Source organism: Tauraco erythrolophus, chromosome 9 (genome assembly GCF_009769465.1).
Source record: "Tauraco erythrolophus isolate bTauEry1 chromosome 9, bTauEry1.pri, whole genome shotgun sequence".
NCBI lineage: Eukaryota > Metazoa > Chordata > Aves > Musophagiformes > Musophagidae > Tauraco > Tauraco erythrolophus.
Genome location: NC_141473.1, coordinates 36,865,329 through 36,880,147, shown reverse-complemented (window position 1 = coordinate 36,880,147; position 14,819 = coordinate 36,865,329). Strand labels below are relative to the sequence as shown.

Genomic DNA, 14,819 nt, shown 5'->3' with positions numbered 1-14,819 from the left:
ACTAGGACAAATTTTCTTACCTGCTTCTATGTCTACCTATGTACAATGTATTGAGACCGGTCTAATCAATACATCCTTTTTCTTTATGGAAGAATACGTTAACACTCTTTCTAGAAAACAGACCTTCTGAAAAAAATAGATACAAGCTTGTGTCCCGTGTCCAGTTTCGCATGTTCCTATTTTGTCACCCATACTCCTCAAAATTCAGAGGAAGACAGAGTGATACAGTGATACAATTCTGAGCTTCAGTGCTACCAGTAAAACATTTGGGTTTGTTTCCTCTCTGTTCAGCACTTTGAATTCTGCAGCTTCTTTATTCTCTGAGTGCCTGAGATACGTGAAATGGCTTCCACTCACCTTTAAGGAGACACATTTAAAGATTAAAAGAGTAAGGGAAATTAATCTGCATGCAGTTTGCCCGAATTCTTTGTAGTTGCAATTGGATCTTATGGGATCGCTGTCTTGGGTTATTAGGTAACTTTGGTAGTGTTTTCTGCATTTCATAGATGCATGTGTGAGGCCATCATCAAATCTGATGACCAGAATGCATATCACAGACAGTAATAATCCACAAAGCAATGTCTGCTGAAAGCTATATTATGTGATTTAGTTATAGTAGAAAGACATCCGAATTTAATATAAAATATAAGCTTATGAAGAATCATATTCTATAGGAATTTTCTGTTGAAAATATGTTCTGTGCTTCCAGTTCATTGTTTTCAAACTTTGTCCTCCAGCTATTGGATCTTTTAATGGGTTTGTCTGTTAGATTAAATAGCCCTTGCTCTAAAGCTTGCGTTCTTGACCTTCTGATGCTGTAGAACTTGGGCAGGAAATTTTCCTGGTGTTTGAATCTAAAAGCATCCCTAATTCTTTAAACTGATACTGCTTTTAGTAAATGCACATTTTTCAGTCAGTCTGAGTTACAAAAATATGGTTACTGCTATGTTCCGACACATTTTTTTGAGCTGTAAGGAAAACTAAAAGAATACACACCTTTTTACTTCTCAGTCGTATATGAAGACGACCAGCTGCAAGATAAATGAATCTGCCTTACTGCATTTTTTGTATCAAGAATTAAGATCCGTGAATAGTGGATGACAAAAACCACAATGTATGCAATTAAATAAATAAGGTTGTGTCATTTATTTTGTATATCTAAAAGGAAACCTGTTTAACAGAAGTGGACAAATACATTCCTGTAAAAAGCTTTTCATTTGAAATTTCCAATGTGATATTAACTAAGTCTGAGAAAACTTACTCATCCACAAGTTTGGGTAATTCAAGAGAAAACTCCACTAACAGTTGATAGAATGCTGTCATTTGAGATTCTTGAAATCTCTGAAATGATTAGAAATGAGAAGAAACTACTAGCTTCCTGGAAGAAAATAAAACCAGCAAGCTTTTTGATACAAAATATTCGGTCCTTTTTCTAGATACATTGAATGAAGTGAGTTTTTGCTCTGCTAGTCATGATTTATCACTTTTTATTCTGATATACCTAATGGGAAACATTGTCCTTTGTGCATCCTAAATCCAGCATTACATATTAGCAATCCCTACATTAAGTATGTCTTTATTCCCAACCAGCTTTAGTAGTAGCTGTTAGAATATCCCTGTCACACCTAATTTGTTATCTTTTGGAAATGTGACACTTGGGAGATTTGAAACATCAAATATTACCAAGTGCGTAACTAGAACATCTTAATCTTTTAGCATTACATTTCTTTTGATGGAAAAACCTCTGTGGCGTCCTGCTGTCCGTTTGGACAAAAGAGCAGATGTGTTATATGCGTGTGTGCATGGGCGCTCGTCTGCCTATGGCAGGACGCAAACCAGTATAGCTGCAAAAGTTCCTAGTTAGTTTGGAAAGCATTAATTACAGCGTGAGCCCTTACAGTTGATAGTGTAAACTTTTACTTAAGCTGAGTGTGGATTACTTAATTTGCATAGCAGTTTACTTGAAAAGTAAAAATCTAATGGTAAAGTACTATAAAAAATGAAGCGAGACGTGTGTGTATTTTGTGGAATATGTACCTATGTGTGTATGTATATGTATCTATCAATTTGTTTTAAGGTTTCCTTTTCTTTTACCCGTACATTTGATCCTTGCTATTTTTCAGCAAGTTTCAAACATCAGCAAGTAAAGATAACCTTATTGTAAAGGGTTTTTTTTGAAAAGTAAGTAAAAATACACTTACGGAGAAATAAAGATTTGACGCGTGCCCTCCCAGGAAAGATGAATGCTATGCTTCCGTTAAACAAGTCACTCTCTAGTTCACACTAGCAGCATTATGAACTGAGGTCCTGGATGACCAAAACTTACAGCTGTTTTTAACTTTGGACACTTGATCAGTCCCATTAACTGCAGTAGGATTACATAAACATGTGAAGTTAAACATGTGTGTAAAATCCGTTTATAGAACATCTAATTAGAATTCTCATTGTCTTTACTAATGGGATTTTTGTAGGACAGTTCTTCACTTAACATTCTAAAACCTATTCATGGAATAGTTACCTGATAGCTATTATACATTAATGAAAGAAAAGAAGTTAACTCTGCAATAGTGTTTTTTAAAATACAGTATACCCTTATGGACATACAATATTTTAAATCCATGAGAGGATTTTTAATTTACAAAACTGAATACATTAAATCTCAATGATATATATCAAAAGCATTTGATACTTTATTTAAATAATTTAGCTGATTTCTTTAAATATATATTATTCTGTATTTGAATAATTTAACTGATTCTTTATATATATTCTATATATATTTCTTTAAATAGAAATGCCTTGAAAAAGACACTTAGCTAAAAATTTTAAAAAATATGTAACTAAATACATAATTAAATAAGAGAATTATTCTATCTCATTTTTATGAAGTACCATTTAACAGTTCACATCCTTGAAAATTCTACTGAAAATACTGTCACCTCTTATTTGTATGTATTTCTTTGCATGGTCATTTTTGTTTTCTGTATTTTTACAGTGCAAAAGTGAAAATTAAGAATGCTTTGAAATAAGTATCTGGACCAGACGGTCTTACCCCAGAAAAGCTGTTGTGAAATACTCTGAAAACTGGTAGTAAGTACATTTATGTAACAGTTTTGCAAGTATGTGAAGTGAAGGATAATTGACAAAAGTCTCATTTGTGTAACAGCTTTGACCCATTAGGGCTTTTAAATCATGCATCACTGACTTCAGGGTTGCCGTTGTCAAGCTACTTACAGATCCTAGTTAAGTCAGGCATTTCATATTTTTGCCCTCATTCGCTTTTGTTTACCAGCAGGAGACAAAATATTTAATTAGTTTTGGGGCATTTATAATCTCCTCTGGGCCAGCTCCAGCCACAATGCTGGACGCCACTTCTGAGTTAATTCCAGTCAGGCTGGCCCCTCCAGTACAACATATGGGTAACCTGTAAGCCCTTAGCAAAAGTTGCAACTGAACTATTAGAGGGGTGGGACCTCCCTGCTGGGAAAATACTGTGCAACAAAGCAAAAAGGGGCCAGCGTCACCAGTGGAGGTCAAGGCAACACTTAGACCAAACAGCATCTGGCGAACTGTGCCAAGCAGAAATCAATGAGAAGCAGGGCAGTGGGTAGTAATTTTATGCCTGTTTGCACAAGAAAATAACTCCTTCTGAACTGAAAAATTATTTTATGAAAAGCTTACAGCTTCCTTTGGCATCACCCTCTCCATTGTTGCTTCACATCTTTTTATTTCAGTCAATAAACTATATGGCACATTCTATAAACGATTTAGTTCTGGGCAAGCAACACTAATTGTAGCATTAATTATGTTTCTGGAGGTGAGGAGTTTTGAGAGTCTTCTTCCTAACTGGTTAAGAACAAGATGTATAACTGTAATTAATTTCCAAAGTGCATTACATTCTCTTCTACATGTTACAACAATGCGTCAAAGGGTTTGAGGGGAAAAAGCAAAGACTGTTCCTAATATTATAGACTATAAATTCCAGCCACTGTAAACTGTTGCAGCTCAGCCCACTTGAAACCTTCTCTTGTTTTTCATCTTCCTGCCTGTATCTCTGTTTATATCTCATCTTGTGGCTCTTGTTTTTCCACATTGTCTTTCTTTGCTTTTTCTCTTTTCCCTGAAATTCCAAGTGCTGTTTTTTACCTTATATATTGTAAGCAGGCTGCCACTGAATTCAGTGGGATTACTCAGGGCTTAATATTAAACATACTCAGGTCTTTACCGGTTCATGGCATTAGGCACCGTGTTTTATTCCTTACAGAGCTGCTTTCTTGCATACAAGAAAGCATGGGCCCCTGCTTCTCAAAACAGGGACCATTCTATGTGCTTTTTGGTTTTTGTCTACTTGTCAAGAAGTATTTCCATTTACAACAATTTCAACACTCATTTTCATACTTAAACTGCCTTGCATTTTCCTGCACATTAATTCTTTTGAGTGAAGTAGGTTGCAGATTACAAAGCCTTACGGTACAGAAATTTTACACAAGTAATAAGTGTTTCACAATTGATTGACTATCTTGAAGCACCCACTTACTTACCTCCTTAGTTTTCTGTGGTTTTAGGTGCTGGGAAAATGTCAGCTTCAGTCTGAGGGTCTTCATGCCTCTTGATAGAGAAAAGAATAGACTATAGACGGTGACTTTCACTGTAGGAAAAAAATAGAGAAAATGAATGTTTCAGCACTTTGGTGGAAGGAATAGAAAGCTGAATGTGCATAGAGCCCGTTATTGGTCCTGTCCCATGGAAGGGTGCCGTATGAGGAAAAGGAACTGACTAGAAGTGAAGTGGACTAGCTGTTGGCATCTGCAGAGAGAAACGATGCTTCTACTCAGAGAGTGCAATTTTTTGACAGTTATAAATTATATAGAAAAGTTTTAATACGATAGATAAAATGCTGCAATTTATTTTTTTTTTTCCTGCTTTTGAAGTATGTCAAGCTACTGGCTTGACCAAAACCTGCATGTGCAAGCAGTTTGTTTGTTTGTTTATTTGTTTTTAAATAAGGCTTTTTCTGCTAATGTATTTGGGAAATTCAATGGGAGCACATTCTTATGTTCCTCTCCTGTGATACCATGAAGCACCTTTTGTATCTCCCTTTCTCTACTTCTCTTTCTCCCCTCAATAGTGAACAGAAAGTTTCACTAGTGTAACAGCTGTCTCTTCCCTAGGCTGTGATAAAATAAGTTCATCACCAATACTGTATGAACGGCTGTAGTTTTCTCCTGCATATCAGCAAGACAATCCTCATATATTAAGAGAAGAAAGTTCATGAGAAACTAAGAAGGAGTTATCACACATCAATAACTAGTGATCTTTAAGAGCTAGCTGGGGAGATCCCTGACACTCCACGACTGTGAGAACTTCCTACAACATCTGGAACATGTAGCTAGCATTGTTGCCCATGGTCTTGTGAAAGCTGGAAACCACTGCTCTCGACAGAGCCCAAGTGAAATATATTGTTACTCATTAGCAAGTGGCTTGGATACAGACGAATTGGAAATTATGGTATTTGCCATTTTAGGTGTAGGATTAGACATATTTTTAGGAGGAATTTTGCTAATACTGTAATATTTGCACTGAAAAAAAGGTACAGATACTCCTAAGAAAGTGATTTCATTCCAGGATGAAATTCCAAACTGTCTCAGCATAGTTACCTGTTCCGTTTCTATGTTTAGGAATTTGTGTGGATTTTATTCTGAATTCCAAAGGAAAAAAAAATCAATTTTAAGGCTAACTTGTGAATGATCTTGGTATTTTTGGTTTTTTTTTTGAATGTAAGACCACTAAAATTAAGGGGTTTTTTTAAAACAGTGATTGTTTGCAATAACATTAATGTGTTTCCTATGCTTCAGCTGGCATGGCAAATACATAGTTTAAAAGTTACTTACTACAGTGTAAGAAAGAATGTTTTTTCATTAAGTTGGCTTGGCAAACTGACTACCCCCATAGCTGCATTATTGCCTACCTTGCCAGTGTTTGGGAGGAAGCAAACAGCCAGGGATGGGAAAGGGGTAAGACCACCTGTTTTAGCAAAAGCTTGAGGTTTCAGCAGATAAGATGTTCTAACAAATCACACCCTCTGCTAAGATGAGATGACATCCTAAATTGCATTTCCTTTGTTGCTTGAGATTGACTGTGTGTTTTGATTAAGGAAGAACACTGAGCTGATTTCCTATTAAGAAGTTTTAGTTTATCCACGCTCTGTAACAAGCTTAGGATTTTTTGGTTTGGTTTTGTTTGTAGCATTGGTATTGCTTCAGTGGCAGGGATCTCATTAAATTTAGTTACATTTATAAACTTTTGAAAATAAACACATGAATCCTAGTTCGCATATGCTGGTTCATAACTTGTAGGGCATTGGCTGTTACCGTCTCTGCAGAATCCATTTGGAACAAACATCTCTGGTTTGAGATTGAAAGGACCATCTCATTGTATTTGGAGGGCAGTGAGCACAGGAGCTGAAACATGGGAGTTTGTCTCCCTGTAATCTCAAAGATCCCCTTACATTTACAGAGGTGGTTGTGATGCACACGAGTGAGAAATGGGCAGGATGACAATTGGATGAGAACCACCTGAAAGAGCTAGAGAGAGTATATGGGCCACAACAGAGGGAAATCAGGACTCAGAGATGAACAACCCCTGCAGTACTGCTCCCTCCAGAATCTGGAGTTGAACTCAAGAGTCTTGAGTTTATACTTCCTTCTGCTGTGAGAAAATAGGATTCAAGTCAGCTCATGAAGTATATCCCAACCATCTATTTCATCTTTCTAATCCTGAGGTACCTGGTGTATTAAAAGATGATAATATATCACGTGTGCTGCTAGTTACCCTGTTAGATGTTTTTCAGAACAGGTTACAAAAAACATCTATCAGAGGTCATAAAAACAGTAATTCCCGTCTGGAGTCAGGAGGGTAAACTAGATCCCTTCCCCCATCTGCCTAGCATGGATAGTGCTTTTAGTAAGTCTCAAGCTATATAGTAAAAGAAGGTCTTCTCTGGAAGACTCTTGCCTCATTGACATTTGGTATATAGGAAAATAAAAGGTGGATGAAGAAACTTAATTACGTCTTAAATAGATGGATTCTGCTCTTGCTTGTGCCAGAATGCCTATGTAATGCCTCACAAGTAATTTTAATTTTTTGAGATGGTTGCTGTGGGCATGTTTGTACTGCCCACTGCTACTGAAGCTAGTGCTGAACAAGTTAGTTCATGGTTGAAAGATGAACAGAGGATCAGCTTTTTGCCCAGGCTAGTTAGTTCAGCTGTAGAGCCAAACTTACACAGCTGTACTACTTTGTTATCCAAGCTTCCTTGCCCAATGCTAGTTGAACAGTGAATGTTGTGCCAGGTAACCGTGTGTACCCTGTTGTGTGTTGCCTGTAGGTCCCTTTGTGAAAAACCTCAGGCCAGCTTTTGCAGATGGCTGAGCATGCACAGGTGGAATTGACATTGATAACTGCATTTCTAAGCACACGAGAACCTATGTGATGTCAAGTACTCAGAAAATGTCCCAGCTTTGTAATGATGTGTCAAAGCTGGTTCTGCTGCTTCAGTGGTACAATGGGTTGCATTATTCTCAGTGGAAACTTCTTTCTTTTCATGAGCTGTCTCTTGTGTATATGTATGTGACCGTATATATGTACGTAATAGTAATCATATTCAGTACGTAATATAGGCAAGAAACATTTTAGACAGTTAGATGTTTAAAATATATTCCTTTATACCATGATAAAATGAACGCTTTCTCATTTTTGTTTATTTTTGTAGGAGGTTTTAGACCTTCAGTTGTAGAAGCATGCTTTAAAACAGTTATGTGAAAGGATGTTCTGTGCAGGATCAGTGGGGAAAGCTGTGCTTTTTGAGCCTTACTTGAGGGAAAGCTTGTTAAGAAAGATGACTTGGAACAGGAAAGGATGACTGGCAAGGAGAAATGGGTAGGTTGAGAAAAAGCGATAGCTGGAATGTAATATAGCAAGTAGAGCCTTAAGTGTGGTTCAGAAACTTACTTACTGAACTATTAGAAAAGCTCAACCCAGAGAGACTTAAGAGGAAAATGAAATGTTCTAAGCACTCTGTAGGAAAGGGTGTCCAGTATGAGGTTGGGAAGCACCAGGTGAAATGATTGTAAACTCATCTTACTGCTGTAGATTGCTGTTCAACTTCCCAGTACGAGTTAGTGTCTAACTTTCCTTTCAGTTCAGGATACAACATTGGTTTGTGAATTATTCTGTTTTCCAATTGTCCTACAGCTGTGACAGGGAAAACAACGTAAATAACCAAGGAAAGAAAACAGATTATTCTGCATGCCATGGATTTCTAGCCTGTCTCGTCAGCTGAGTCAAATGTTTCTAGAAATTGGGCCCTTAAGGATGGTCGTATTTTGGTAGTTACCCACCTGCTCTTAATTAAGCAGCATACGGCATGCCAGTCTTTCAGCTTTGCTCGGTATAAACTACAGTGGTGAGCCTTGCTGAGGCTTTTTGAAAAGATCTACCTGAGAGGAAATAGTGAGCTCTGGCTAGAAGGAAGAGGTAAGATCCTTGCTCTGATGTATTGCTTGTATATGTTATTTTTGGTACAACTGTAGGAGAAAAGGTATTGAGGAATTAGACTTTAACCAGAAGTGTAACTTTCACTTCTTTTTAAAATTAGTATTTGGCCGCAGTCATTCCACAACAAAAGTAATTAGATTGTGTTTTCTGTAGTAGTACAGATAGAAGATGTCCAGCTCTTCTTAGTGGGTGTGATAATCGCGTCTGAGTTATTAACTAGGATATCTAAGAGACAATTTTTGATTTATTTCTGTACATAGGCATAAATCTTGAAAATACTTAATTTCTTTAATGGACTGAAACTATCCTTATTTTCCTAATATCAATGGTGACTTAAAAATGATAAAATAATTTGGTTTATGACTGAAATAGCATTCTTACCTGTCTCTCATTTTTCTCTGAGAAAAACATAATATTTTCATTAAAAATACTATTTTAGAGTTAATTCTGGTGATTCTAAGGCTCTTCTGTCTTGAGATTGTGCTATGACAGTAAAATAAGAGTAAAAAGGGAATTATTGAGAAATGATTGATGTACAGTAAAGACAAAACTAATATAAATTGAGATCTTGAAAAATTTTTAGCACCCCAGCAGTATAGCATATCAGAATATACTAATAGCTTTTGAAAACATATCATAAAAATCTTGAGAATAATTTGAAAAATTATTTCAAAGAATAAGATCACTGAGAAATGATTAAACATAAACAGAGGAGGGTATAAAATTGCTTAAGTAATAACTGAGACAAGCTGAAACATAGAGAAAATTAAACCAGGTGAAGGAAACCTGGGAAAATTTCAATGATACTTTTTTTCTTATTGACTGAGCAATAAAGCAGTTTATTTTCTAGCTGTAGATAATGTATTTTCATATGATTGGTGGGCTATGCAAATAGACTGAATTAATTGGTGTGCATAAGACCTTTATGCTTACTTTTCTTATTTCTCTTTCATAAAGCAGAAACTTAAAAACGTTTTAAGTGATGAAAAGCAGGCATTTGATCTGCCAAGGGACAATTTTTAGCCTTGCCTGTAACCTATAAAATCCTGTTAGGGGTTCGTTATTAATCCAGATGGATTTGGGCCCTTGTCCTGTGATTTGATAGTGAATCATTTAAGGTGAAGTTACAATTTGTTCAGTAGGAGAGATAAATCACAGCTTCTCTCTTGAGGTTATATCGATGTGTTAGTCAAAGCATGATAATGGTGGTGAATCAATTAGGGAGGGGAAAACTAACAGCACTGTCATGTACTGTGTTACTAAGCATTATCGGAGTCAAGTACAAAGTTCTTAAGAACTGTGATTTTCTATATATTTGAAGTTTTCATTGTAATTCATATTGGCAGGAGACGTTAAGTTAAAAATAGGAAAACTGCTGTCAAATGAAAAAATACTCTATTATACCGTATGATATTTTGAACGGGTGCTTTTTGTCTTTCTGATATGAAGTTAACAGTGCTCTTAACACTAAGAGTGATTAATTATCTGAAATGAGTAAGAGCTATCTCATGAGAATGCATGGTATTTATTAACTTACAAAACACCTTATTTTTGGGGGGTTCTTTTACGTTAAAAATCCCTTGAGGTTTGTTTCAAGAGACAAAGGATTTAGCTCACAAACTAATTTGGGCATAGAAGGCTGTAGCACTAAAATACGCTCTCTGAATAGCATGAAGATCAGAGGTGTGGTTTTTTTCTGCTGCACATGCAATACTTCCCATGAAGCGCCTTCAGAAGAAGTATCTCACAAGTTCTAATTGCTGATCCTTCTGTGAAGGACATATGGTTATGTGGCTTTTCTGAAAGGTGTTGTTCTCAACTCTCTCTCACACACAAATAATCAGAAATTGTCGTTCAGAACATAGCGTTTTAATGTGTGGTGGTAGTTCTTTATGTTTGGGAGAATAGGTCAGTGCACTCAGATAGGAATATTGACCATTTATAATGAAATGTGATGCAGTTGTACTTCTTTAAAAATTGAAGACGTGGCATACATTTTGATAATGGAATAATGGAGACTCCCTACCCCAACTATCATCTCTGTTCAAGACCATTAGGATTCAGAACATTAAGAGCAGAGCAACTGGGCGTAACAGCCTACGTTCAGCATCTGTCGTGCTGGAGTCCATTAGTGTTCAATTGCATCCTATTGTTTTTGGATTATTCAACCTCATTTCATTGTCATTGCTTCTGCTAGGGATTAATCAGCTGTTTACAGCTACACCGAGTTTTGGAGTCATGATGAAAACAATTGAGCTATAGTTCTAAATAAATATACAGTATTCAGTCTCTAATGAAAAAGCTACTAATTTATGAATGCTGGTAACAATTTAATTAAGTCTGAAATCAATACTGATAATGAATTATTGTGTGGCAGAGTTTTTTGGTTTTACCTTTTCTGTATATCATAAAATGATTGCATGATATTTCCCTGTAAGTTTATGTAGATAATGGTTTTAGTAATACAAGTACAGTAAAACAAAGATATTTTGATTATGGGGTGTGGGTGTATGTATGGTGGCTTCTCTGTCATTACAATTGGTAGAAGAAATGATTGCTTACTGCTGGCAAGCAGATTTCTTTTTTTCACATCCTCTTTTATTCTCTTTACTTATTTAGGGATATTACTAAAAATACACATTTTAAAAAAAAAATTCACATTAAATACACACATATACTTTAATATGGTGCATTAAAAAGAACAGAAAAAAAAGAAATTATACTTCTGTGGTTTTGTGTATGTCTGTATCACAACCTATCCAAATATGTTTACAATCATTATTAGATAAATCCATAGCTAAATTTTAACTGTTTAAACATATTTTAAATTATTTTAATGACAGCAGATTTGCTGACATGCGAATACCTAATCCTCATATTTCTCAAGCTAGTACTCTCTCTGCGATGTTGTGTGCTTTATGCAATACTAAGATTTTGAATCCTGAAAGATTTCTAATAGTTTGAGTCTACTTATTTTGGTACCATATAATGCAAAACAGTAGTATTCTCTGCCATATATCATTAAGCTAACTCTCTTCTGTTTCATTAGAACAGTTATTTCTTTCACCCTTAATACTATCTAACCAGAATTTTCACATGTTTTAATGTATAAATATTACAATGCACAGAGATTTTTTTTTTTTTCCTGAGTTGCAACAGATTATCCATTGAAAGGATCTTTTGCTTAACTGCCCAGTCTTGTGGGGCCAGCCAGACACTACTCCAGATGGCAAGTTGTTAGGACTGGACAGAATGGCTTTGGAAGACTTCTCAACAGATGAAGGCTGTAATGTTCGGATTTTACTGGTTTGTTTTTTTTTTTTTTTCCCCCTGTAGTTCCCAGGGTGGGAAGGTACTGGGATGGAAGCAGAGTGCCGCCCGCCCACCTGCTACCACCTGTTTAGCTTTTGCAGTTTCTATAAAGCCTCATCTTGCCTGTAAGGCACAATCATTGCTTACCGGCCGGAGTCAAGAAAGGAGAGATTTCTGTTATGCCTTCAGATTGCAGCAGTTCGTCGCTTCAAAATACTCTCCTAAAGTGAATCAGAACTTCTTTCGTCTGAGATGGTCATTTGGAATTGATGTAGTTTAATCCATTAAGATCCTTTTTGGATTAAATGGACCATTTTCTTCAGTAACATACATTTCGAGAATGGAGATTTTGTTGCTTTCTATCTCTTTCAGTTTAAAGAAATTAAGAGTGAAAGCATAAGACATTAAAAACTCTTTCTTTAAACAATAAGAAGCGATTTTCAGGCATTTCCAGAAGAACCAGAAGCCCTTTTTTTTTTTTTTTTGGATGCTAAGAAAAAAAATCCATCATTGGTATCTGGAAACAGATTCAGGAGATAGGCAGGCTACTCACATGAGTGCTTTCCCTACTGCTTTTTAGATACCTGTTTTTTAAAGAGTAGTCTTTTTGTGGGTGATACTGAAGCTGCATCAAATATGAAAACCTATAAATCCAATCATTTGGATTCAGGCGTAGAATCAGACATCCAGTGCAGAAGTGGACCAGGCTGTGTTGTGAAGTGCAGTTCGGAAAGGATGGAGAACGCTGCAAAGAGGAGACTGGCTGCCAATGCCAGGGAGAGAAGACGGATGCAAGGACTGAACACAGCCTTTGATCGTTTGAGAAAGGTGGTTCCACAGTGGGGTCAAGACAAGAAGCTGTCCAAGTATGAGACCCTTCAGATGGCTTTGAGTTATATCATGGCTCTCACTAGAATACTTGCCGAAGCAGAGAGATACAGTACTGAAAGAGAATGGATTAGCCTTCACTGTGAACACTTTCATCCGGAGAGCTACCACCATTACACGGGACAAAAAATGGCAACGGACAGTGATCCTTACGCACAGCGAATATTCAGCTATCACTCTGATCACTTTCAAATAGCTAATTAGAACTTTTTACGAACTAAGAATATGCAGCAGGCCAGATGTGTAATTTACTAATTAGCAAGAGTTAATCTGCTTGAATAAGGTAATACTGGCATTATAATAGCTCATTCTTGTTTGCATCTTATACTAATTTGACAAAATAAATTTGCTTTGAGAACTTTAGATCAATATGTGTTTGAGAAGACTGAACTTATTTAATGCTGGTGGAAAGCATACTTCTAATCTGAAATATTTCTGATGATTGCTTCCTAGTCCATTTAGTTCACTGAATTCTTTTATTAAATAAGTTTTTGATGGTTTTTTTTTTTACTGTGATGAATCATGACAGTGTTTTTTACAGATCATGGGCCAAATTGACCCATGGTGTGACTGAGTGGAATAACACCAGAAATAAACTTCATTCTGTGTTTTTATTTTTAGGTCAGCCTTAAAGTTATTCTTTGATTTGTTTTCACATAAATGGCTCCCATGGAAAAAGTTTTATAATGTATTGGAGTTCTAGTCCTCAGAGAACTAACTTTCTTAAACTTCGTAAGTTTGACGTATGAGTTCCAAGGTTGTGTAAGTTTGCTTTAATCCAATTTATGGTGTCTCTGGTATGCTCGAAGAAGAGCTAATTTCAAGTCATAGAAGTAATGTTTTTATTTTCAATGGCTGTAAAAGAATATGTGATTATATACCATAAATGAGAATGCTTGTGTGAAAATAATCTAAACTTCTAGATTTTTGTAGATTTCAAATGTTAGGATTTTATTTCTTAATTTTGTGTTATCTGGAAATAATAATAGATTTTGTAAATCATAAATAAAGTGTTTTCTATGATATGTCCTCACTAACTACCTGAAATTCCTACTCTAGGGGTTGCTTGCTAGTGGCTTTCCCACCCCAAATGTTATGCTACTTCCGTCACAGTCCTGGCAGTTTCATGTGCAGAAGAACCGACTAGCAAATGATGCTTGCTTCTCGGTTAGAGGAGGAAATGTGTTTTACGTACTCGCTGAAAAATATCTCTAAAGGCTAAGAGTTTGATAAAAAGTTATAGAGCGTTCTTGCAAAGCGGTTGAGTTCGTTTCAGCACTGCTGATGCCCTGAATTGCCTTTTGTTTCTTTGCTTCTTTCACTTGAGGAGGATAGAGGGATCTGGGTATAAAAGGCAGAAGAGGAAAGGAGGTTGGGAAGGTTGAAAAGTGAGTAGGAGCAGGACAGCTGGAGGAGCAGATGTGTTTGTAGGAGGACGTAGAGTCTACAAAAGTTTGACTGCCGGTGTCGGTTGTGATGTCAGCAGACTATGAAGCTGAAGGGTCCTTCTGCTGGTGCTTGTTTCCAGAAACAAGCCCTTGCTAGTGTTAGCCATGAGGGAGACAGAGAAAAGGAGCTGCTGTCCCGGAACAGCTGTTGGTGGGTTTCCAGCAGGGAAGGCTGGCGGGTTCCCTGCTGGCTGCTGCCATATCTTGTATTTTAGAATTCTTTCAAATGAATAGCTTTGATAGGAGTTATTTTCAACAATTACGCAGCTTTCAGTGAAAAGCAAAAGCATGGATAGGAATTAAGCCTTGTTTTGGGGGAGTGGGACTCTGCTGCAGGAACAGTTACATCCAAAGACCTGACCTTACTGTCTGTCTTCTCTCAGAACCCTTTTGACATTTTGCCCTTGGTCACTGTCCTGCAGACTAGTACATTTCCTGAGGTGGGAGCTGGGCCATTCCTGGAGCAAAAGCTACTAGGGCAGGCTTTCAGGCTAGGTGAAATACATATAGAAGAGGCACTGTATATTCTGAACAACTCTATCCTTTAAACACTGGCATTCAGAAATGCTTTTAATGTATATTTTAGCTTCCTTAAAGGTGCTAATTATTAAAATG

The 14,819-nt window shown here is 36.6% G+C and overlaps 1 protein-coding gene across 1 annotated transcript; it reads left to right on the top strand.

The window, feature by feature from the left end:
• The first annotated feature begins 12,504 nt into the window (after positions 1 to 12,504).
• Positions 12,505 to 12,960, top strand: ATOH7 (atonal bHLH transcription factor 7). Its single transcript, XM_009988068.2, has one exon. It carries the CDS (start codon positions 12,505 to 12,507, stop codon positions 12,958 to 12,960), a length of 456 nt encoding a protein of 151 aa, XP_009986370.2.
• The last annotated feature ends 1,859 nt before the right edge of the window (positions 12,961 to 14,819 follow it).

Coding starts and splice junctions, on each gene's coding strand:
- ATOH7 (XM_009988068.2), top strand. CDS start 12,505: ATGAAAACCTATAAATCCAATCATTTGGATTCAGGCGTAGAATCAGAC.